Source organism: Gallinula chloropus, assembly GCF_964237585.1.
Source record: "Gallinula chloropus genome assembly, chromosome: 4".
Taxonomy (NCBI): domain Eukaryota; kingdom Metazoa; phylum Chordata; class Aves; order Gruiformes; family Rallidae; genus Gallinula; species Gallinula chloropus.
In genome coordinates, this window is record NC_140088.1 from 82,077,833 (window position 1) to 82,086,919 (window position 9,087).

At 60.0% G+C, this 9,087-nt stretch overlaps 1 protein-coding gene across 2 annotated transcripts; it reads right to left on the bottom strand.

The window, feature by feature from the left end:
• Positions 1-545: 545 nt before the first annotated feature.
• On the bottom strand, positions 546-9,029 carry HTRA2 (HtrA serine peptidase 2; the record flags this gene model as incomplete). Of its 2 annotated transcripts, XM_084263343.1 has the most annotated exons (8): positions 546-927; positions 1,200-1,295; positions 5,127-5,196; positions 6,008-6,116; positions 6,486-6,518; positions 6,765-6,959; positions 7,035-7,239; positions 8,662-9,029. In XM_084263343.1, the coding sequence occupies 8 exons, from the start codon at positions 9,027-9,029 to the stop codon at positions 762-764; spliced, it is 1,242 nt and encodes a 413-aa protein (XP_084119469.1). In that variant the 3' UTR covers positions 546-761. The 2 variants fall into 2 exon arrangements, with proteins under 2 accessions (XP_084119469.1, XP_084119468.1); XM_084263342.1 differs by having other exon boundaries at positions 6,765-7,239.
• Positions 9,030-9,087: the final 58 nt, after the last annotated feature.

Genomic DNA, 9,087 nt, shown 5'->3' on the forward strand with positions numbered 1-9,087 from the left:
ACGAGGCACGCACAGTCCAGGATGAGGGCCAGCAAGATGCTGTCCCAGCCATCTCTGAGCCCGGCATCGCCCCCCATTTCACCACGGCCCAGAAAGCTGCTCCCTGGGTGCAGGCACAGGCGCAGGCCTTGGAGCAACACAGCCCAGGCAGCACCCTGATGAGGCAGGAATCAGCCGTGTGCCTCCGTGGCACCGGCACAGCACCGAGGGCTGCCAAGGACCAGCTCAGCTGCGCTGGCAAAGCCAGCCCAGAGCAGCTCCAGGGCCGCTCCCGCTCCCAGAGGAGGTGGCCTCATGAGCCTCAGCTCCATGGGTGTAGGCACGTTATGAGCAGAGGAGCCAGATCCCAGCCTGTGTGGCTGTCAGAGGGTGGCAGGACACCTCCACTGTAACACAGAGGAGATCCCCAGAGGAACAGCATGCTCCTTCCCAGCTGGAAGGACTCGAGCGCAGTGTGACAGGAGGGGCAGGGCCCCACACAGCCCAGCCTCCCCCGGTAACTGCAGCTGCCATGGGAAAGAGAGCACATGGCACCGGGGTGGCCCTAGAAAAGTGCTTTATTTGAGTACAGAGGGGTACAGTTGCACCATGAGTCCACCCAAGCACCGGGCCACCGGGCCCCTCAGCCTGGCCCAATCCAGCCCCTCAGAAGTTCTCTCAGCCTCTCCCTAACCAGCACACAGCCACGGTTCTGTCCTGCGTCCTCAGCTCTCGGCCAGCACCGCCGGCCAGCGCCCACAGCAGCCTGTGTGGCAGCACCGCTACTCCGTGACCTCAGGAACCACGCTCAGCAGCAAAGTGTCGTAGCCACGCCGCACCAGCAAGGCCAGGCTCTGCTGTGTCCGGACTGCCTCGTACACGTCCTCCGCACGGCGCGACGCCTGCCCGTTGATCTCCAGCACCACATCACCTGCCTTCATCCCTGCCCTGTGGGGAGAGTGACGACAGGGACACACAGCAGGCAAAGCAGACACTCAGCTTCATGTTCCCAGCAGGAAGGGGAGCTGGGCACTACAGGAGGCTCAGGCTGCTGCACCACGCGTTCCTCCAGGTCTACCTTGGCCAATGGGATGCCAAGACAGTGATGGCTGCGGGGCTCAAGCCCTGCTGCTCTGGAGCAACACACACAGAGCTCAATACCTCCCACTGTGCGTAGCTGCTCTCCCACACCACCCCCAAAGGCACAGGGCAGCACTTACTGGTGGGCCGGGGAGCCGATGATCACCTTGTGGATCAGTACTCCGTAGGAGACGTCAGGGAAGCTGGGGTCACGCAGCTTCAGCTCAGCCAGGATGCTGCAAAGTGAAAACCAGCACCCTGGTAAGGAGCTGGGAGGCAGAGGAGGGCTTCCACCTACCCCACCATGGCTGCCCAGGCTTGGAGACCACAGCACGGAACCTCTCCTCCTGCACACTGTTAAGCACAAGCAACCAGCTGCACACCCCAGGGGGCACCCAAACAGCACCATCTTCCTGTCAAAAACTAGAGGACAAAAGTCCTGCCTGGGTCAGGTAAAGCTGGAAGCTACCAGAGCAGTTGCCAGCTGGATCACAGCTGCTGGTGATGCCCTTACCCTCTCCAAGCAGCCCGACATCAGACCATCCTTCCTGGTATCAGATCTACCCCTCCCCTGCTGCAGTGTCACTTCTCTGCCTTTGGTGGGCAGGACACAGAACAAAACTTAAGCTACTTCTTTCTGCCAGGCAACTTCTCTCCTACAGATCTGGTCTGCAGACTAAGCGATCCTAGTTCCTCTAGCCTTGCCACAGATCAGGCTTTCTAAACCTAGCCTAAATTCTGCACCTCTCACTCTCACCTCTTTTGACTCTCTCCAACTGCTCCTCAGCCCTCCTGAAAGCATCCAGACCTGGACACAGCGCTCCAGCTGGTCTCATCAGAGTGGAGGGACCATCATCATCATGCAAACAGAATTCTTCCCTCAAACACTGTGGCACATCAGCTCTGATCTGCTGCAGCCCCAGAAATTCTCAGTGTCCCTGTCCAGCTCCTTGCTCTCCTTACAGCAGGTACCTTGGTTTCACAACATCACAGCATGGTTGAGGTTGGAAGGGACTTCTTCAGATCATCTAGCCTGACCCCTCTGCTCAAGCAGGCTCAGTCAGAGCAGTTTGCCCAGGACTGCATCCAACCAGGTTTGCAGTATCTCCAAGGTTGGAGACTCTCTGACCTCTCCAGGCAACCTGTGCCAGACCACCCTCCTCAGAGTAAAAAAAAGTGGTTTCTTGTGTTCATTTGGAACCTCATGTGCTTCAGTTTGTGCCTGTGGCCTCTTGTCCTGTCGCTGAGCACTACAGATAGAACCGATTTGACATGGTGGGTGTATTTATGAAGTCCCACCTGCATCTCGTCCAGCACTACAGCTGAACCCCACGTGCCCTTCAGCAGGTCTCTGCACCAGCACAGTAAAAGCCCCACGCTGTGACTTCAGGTTACACAGCACCAAACCCAGCTGCACCCAGCTGGGGCGGGTTGTTGACCCTGGGTGGCAGGTAAGCCCCCACCCAGGCACACCCCAGGACAGGCAAAGGGATCTGCAGGGCACTGGTGGGTCTAGATAAAGGTGTTTAACGGGGAAAGAGGGACAGAGAGAAAGAAAAAAAAAAGGAAAAAGGAAAAAAAAAAAAAAGGCAAGTGATGCAGCAAATCACTGACCACCACCCACCAGCAGACCCGTGCCCAGCCAATCCCCAGGCACCGGCGACCGTGGAAAAACTCCCCCCGGTGCTGCTGCCAAGCATGACACCATGCGGCACGGTCAGCTCAGGTCAGCGGTGCCGGCCGTCCCCTCCCAGCCTCCTCCTCCTCCCCGGGGAGCAACAGCAGCACCAGACACAGCCTGAGCACTGTTCAGCCACAGCTCAGCCCGAGAGCTCTGGTCACAGACTGAACTCACAGCACCACAGGGGCTGCCTCGAAGAAAGAGGCTCCATCCCAACCAGACCCAGCCTGCGGGTCAGTCAGGTGAGGAGGGATCCACCTTTCCCACCACCCTGTATCACCTTGGGCGCCCGCTGCGGATCAGAGAATTCCCAGATGCCCAAAGCCTCCAGCTGCCTGGCTTGGGAAGCTCCTGGCCTGCACCAACCACTTCAGACTTGAAACCCAGGGAGATTTTTCTCCTGTGCATTTTTCTAGCTGCTTTTTGGGACCCTAAAACATCAGCCAAGTTCCATCCCACGCTGCACGAAGATCCAAACCACGTTTTGGACATCTGCCTAGAAGCACCCCTGACCAGCAACACACCCCAGCCACAGTTTGACACAGAAGCTCCTCCAAATCACCAGTGTCTCCTTCCTTTGCTCAGCCCCCACTCCATGCTGTAAGGCTGCAGAGGGCTGTGCTAGCCTGGGCCCCATCTCTTCCCGTGGCTCTCTGCAGCCAAGGCAAGGGTACTGAGGGGCTGCACCTCAGCTGAGCTCAAAGCCACTGGCACACCTCTGTTCCATTCCAGCAGCAAAGCAAAGGCCCAGTGTCTCAGGAAGGTCCATGCAATAGGACCAGGACACTGAGGAGCTTGTACCCAACACAGAGCTTCTCCTTCCTCTGCTGGGCAAGTTTCAGGCCTTTCAAATGAGCATGTTCAGTGACTGCCCGATCCCAAGCTGAGCAACCCCCTTCTGGGAGATCCTCCCGGCAGCTGGGCACAAACAAGCCTTGCAGCCCCATGCTGGCTGTGCCGAAGCTGGACCCCCCTCCCTGGAGCCACGTCCTAAACGTTTCATGCCTCTCTCCTCCCGCATCCCACAGGTTTTGCTGCGTACCAGCACCATCTACTGGGCACGACAGCGATGCGGACACCCCGCTGCCCACCCCCCGGTCTCAGGAGCATCGATCGGTTCCTCTGTTTTGTATCCCAAGCAGGAGCCCCAGGAATTGCTGGGTGTCCAGAGATGCAGGCAGCCTGCAAACCCAACCAACACACAAGAGCCACGAGAGCTCTGGCAAGGACAGAGGCGCTGCCCCAAAAAGTGCTTCTACCAAGGGGGCTGCAACCACCAGCCCCAACAGCAGCTGAGCCCCAGGAGTCAGTGAGGTCTCGAGAGGCATCTGCAAGGTCCAAGGAACCAGAGCAGGCACTCTGTCCTTGAAAAGAACTGCTCCCAAACTGAAAGCACAAGTCCAGCACACGCCCAGCACGCTCGCCTGCTACATCCAGGCAGCTCATGGTACGTGCTCAGGCCTGGCTCCTGCAGCAGTTCCCTCCCAGAGCTCCATGCAGACCTGACCAGGGCTGCTCAGCCTTGGCAGGGCACAGCTTGGTCACTGCCACATCTTGGGGACCAGCTGAAGCCAGAGCAGCGGGTGACCTTTCTGTCAGACCCAAGCAGGTTGTGTCCCACCCCTCTTTGCTGATGCAGTGGTACCACGATGCCCTTCACAAGCCACAGCCAGGAGGGTGTAGGGTCAGTATGACTTCTCTCCAGAGACCCAGGGACTGCACCACCACCCTTTTGGTGGCAGCCACGCTGCGTGCTCCAACACAGCCTGCTCTCCTACCTGCCCACCCCTTGTCCCCATCAACTATTGTCAGCAAACTTGCTGTTTCTTACTCTGAACCTCCCATACACTAGAAGAGGTTTCTGTGCCACAGCAGTCCCAGAGTCACAGATTCACAAGGGTCAGATGAGACCTCCAGAGATCATCTAGTGCAATCCAGCTGGTAGGTCCCTCCACCCAGAGTACGACTTGCCCAACTGTTTCATCACAAACTGCCAGTGATGTAATTAACAGGTAACTGTTAATTACACAAGGTGTCCGGCAGCTCTTCATTCATGCCACGCTGCAAGGGCTCTTTGTCGAATTCTACCCCCCAATGGTGACAATTCTAAGACTCATCCCACACTCCTGTGGGTAGGTGCAGGGGCTTTTTATCTGCTTGCAGATTTTGCCACAAGTGCAGAAACTTGCACACTTCCATTCACCTCTGAGACAGCCTGGAGTCTAAACACAACACGAGCAGAGAGAGATGGGAGAGCGAATTCCTGAGCTGCAAACCCAATCCTCCCCAAACCAGGTGCTTGCAGTTAAGCTTGGAAGATCCCATCACACAGCCATGTGCCCCAAAACAGGACCAGCCTGTTGGGCCCCAGCCTCCAGACATGTACCTTGGTGTGAGAGTCAGCATCATCACCCCTATGTAACGGCGCTTGGTCTCTGCGTTGCTGAACCAGGAGCCTGTTGAAGGAAAGGACGTCGAACAGCAAAGCTGAAGACAAAGTAGTGCTGACCTGAGCCCACCAAGTCACACAGCACACACCCCTCCGGGCAGAGATGGGGCAGAGGGAGTCATTGGGTTCCCTACTGATAGCTTATCTAAGTTCCATTTACCAGTTGGGGCTTTAAACGTATTGTGCCATGTTTGTACTGGGAATATCACTTTGTGGAGTCAGCACGAAGAACCAGACAGCAAGAGGCTGCACTAAACAGTCAAGGGCACAAAGGAACAAAACCAAGGGATGTTCTACAGGAACCCAGCTACCTGCCTGTCCTTCATGACACAGCCTGTGGTTTCATTAGTATGTACAAGGCTAAGCTGTCCCCAGTTTCCAGGTCATACTTCCCCTTTTTGAACACCAACAAAGAGTCCCACTCATTCTCCCATATGTTGGGATCTAATGAAAAGTAGCAATGGACAGGAGGAAAACCCCAAACGTTCTCACCTGCCCCTGGGGATTTAGGTGCAAGCTACTTGGGATGCTTTCTAAGTCTGCGCCCACAGCAGATGCAGGCCAGCACCTCCCTCACAGCCTGTCAGGTCCCTGTGGGCAGGGAAGCAGCAGCACAGCCTTCCCATGGCACAGGGCTTGGGGGTGTCACACCAGAAGGGAGAATCTTCTTACCCCCAAAGACTAAATCTCCTGCTAAGCCTTCCCTCTGAGAAATAAGTGCTGGAGCCCAGCTTTGCCAGAGCTTCCCTCTTTCACCCTCCTCCTCCTCCTCCTGGCCTCCTCCCCACAATACTGGAGCAGGAGGGCACCCAACTCACTTTTGCGCTGCTCCTCCTTTTGCAGGAACTTCCGCAGCCGATCTGAGGGGATGGCAAAAGAGATGCCTGATGTCACCTTCATAGTGTTCACCCCGATCACCTCCCCGTCCTGGAGGAGAAAGGACATCGTGCTGTCCCGTTGCAGAGAGAACTACCCTGGCAAACCCAGAGTCCCACCCTGCACCCATCCCTTCCCAGCTGGCCGGGCAGGGCCGGTCCCATGGGCTGCAGCCCCACACAGCTCCTCACCTGGGCAGGGCTTGGCTCTGCCTTGCCAGAGCCCCAGCAGCTCAGGTTCCCCAATGCTGACGCTGCACTGGGCTCCCACGCTGGGCTGATCCCCTGATACTCCTCCCAGGAAGCCCGGAGCACATGCAGTCCCTCCCTCCTGGCAGCTGCAGCACCCACAAGTGTTCCCACCCAGGGGCACCGACCGAAGGGCACACGCCTGCCCCAGCCAGCGAGCAGGAGAACTTACCAAGTTGACGAGGGGGCCCCCGGAGTTCCCAAACTACAGCAGAGGAGAGAGAGCAGTGAGCAGGTCATGAAAGCAACATCCTCACACAGCAGGACCCACGGCAGGGAGGCAGAGTCCAGGGAACAGGGTCAGGCTGAGAAAGGCAGCCAGCACCAGCCAGCATCCCTTCACCTCCCAGTGCTCTGTGTCTAGCCTCCTCTGCCCTCGCAGCACCCACAGCCCCTGCCCAGATCCTCCCCCTCCCCAAAGAGGGCAGCCAGGAACGCCGTGCACCCTTACATCAATAGCAGCATCAGTCTGGATGTACTCCATGTCAGAGGTGGTCAGGCCCAGCTCCCGGCTGCCCCGCTGGGCAGAGCTGACGATGCCGGAGGTGATGGTGTTCTGCAGGGCGAAGGGGCTGCCCATGGCCACCACGAACTCTCCCTGCCTCACCTCAGAGGAGCGCCCAAGGGGCAGGGTGGGCAGCGGGTGCTGGAAGAGAGGAGGATGGTGAGCGGATGGGAGGGAACGAAAAGGGGGAGGGGTCTCCACAGCTGCGGCGCACACCTTGGGCTTGATCTTGATGGTAGCAATGTCTGCGACCTGGTCCACGTCCTGCACCACGGCATCGTACTGCTCGCCGCTGGCCAGCTTCACCCGCACGCGCCGCCGGTTCGCCACCACGTGCGCGTTGGTCACAATCAGCCCGTCCGGAGACACCAGGAAACCCGACCCGTTGGAGATGGGCACCTCGCGGCCCGAAAAGGGGTGCCTGCAAGGTGGGCACAGGTCAGGGAAGGGTGGCAGAGACTCCAGGGGGAGGGCAGGTAGGGGCCAGGCAGCTGGCAAGGAGCTGGTGAGAGGGAGGATGCCTGGGCAAGGGCATGATGGGGAGAATCCTTTGCTTCCCCACAAAAGGTCCCCACCTTGAGACCCCCCCCCCACACACACATGCAGGGAACAAGCAGGAGGAATTGGGTGGCCACGCACAGCCACGCAGGTACAATCCCAGAGACTACAGAAGCACAGCAGGAAGCTTACATGAGCAGAGAGCTGCAATGGATGGGCAGGGTCTCTGGGAAAGAGCAGCAAGGAGGCGTGTAGGAGGGGTCGTGGTCCACACAAATACGTAGCCTGAACATGCAGAGTCTCCCCTCGGAGCAGGTAAGAACCACGTGGGAGGTGACAGGTGCACCTCCTTTAGACAGCTAGAGGAAGACTCAGAATGGCAAGCCCTGGGTCCCGTGGGGGACATCAATCACCCTGACCTCTGTGGGAAGGCCTATGCTGAGCGAGACAAGGGACCAGCCACACAACACACTGAAAGGGCTCAGGTGCTGGGTGCCCTTTGCCTCCTTGGGCCTCCCATTCCCCTGTGCCCAGAAGCAGAGTCTGTGCAAATGCAGCACTGCACAGGCATGGAAGGAAGGGACTGCTGAAGCCAGCTGGGCACACACAAGTCCTTGGTGCCTGGCAGGATACACTCAAGGGGGACGGCTGATGCCCCTGGGGGTGCTTAAATGTCAGTGGTAAAAGAGGGGCTCCTGACGGCTAGAAAAGGGCAAACATCACGCCAGCTGGCAAGACTGCTGGGGCTCAGGGACTAACCCCACACCTCAGGGACCGAGGGAAGGGCCAGCACCACTTCACGCCTTTGTTCATGCCCTGAAAAATGCAGCCCTGCAGGCACTCAGCAAGCCCACAGCTGACAGGACACCGGAGGGAGCACTCGCTTGTCTGTTCAGAGGTGCCTGACAGGCTGCAGACACAGGATGGAGAGAACATTCTGGAGTTCAATGGAAAGTCGTGCTCCTAAGACAGGACCGGCATCACAGGGCAGCCTGGGGCCACTGCCTCGGTGGCAGCTTTGCCACACAGTCCCAGAGGAGAGGACAGGAGGCCCTGCCCCTCCCGCAGTACTTATGGGACCCCCCTCACTCTTCACTCTAACCCGGGCAGGGCTCAGGCTGCCTGGGACACAGATGGGGCAGCCGCGGGAGAGGTGGGCGAGGCGGGGGGCTGCGCTGTGCGGGGGGGGGGGGGGGCTGGAAGGGGGGATAGCAGCGAGGCCGGAGGGGCGAGGTGGTCCGGGTGTCCCCGGGGGTGCGGGGAGCACGGAGCCAGACCCTTCTCGGAAGGGCCTGACGGCGACGGGGCCGGCAGGGCAGCCGGCTCCGGGCCGCGGTGCCGGTACCTGCCCACGATCTCCACGTAGACCAGCGCGGGCGCCGTCTTCTCCACCACGTCGGCGATGAAGTTGAAGGCAGCGCGGGGCGAGGCGGGCGGCGGCGGGGCGGGCACGGCGGCGCGCAGCGCGGGCAGGCGGCACTCGCCCTCCCGGGCCCACAACAGCACCAGCGCCGCCGCCCCGGCGCCCAGCGCCGCCGCCAGCGCCCGGCCCCCGCAGGAGGGAGAGGGTGGCGGGGGTGGGGGAGGTGGTGGCGGCGGAGGAGGAGGAGGCGGAGGCGGCCCGGGGAGCTCGGCCGTCCCGCACAGCGCCCGGCACCACCGCGCCGCGCCCGGCCGCAGCGGAACCCGCGCCCACCGCGCCAGCGCCGCCATGCCCCGCTGCGCCGCCCGGCCCTGGGGCACGCTGGGAGCCGGGCCCCGCCGCGGGGCG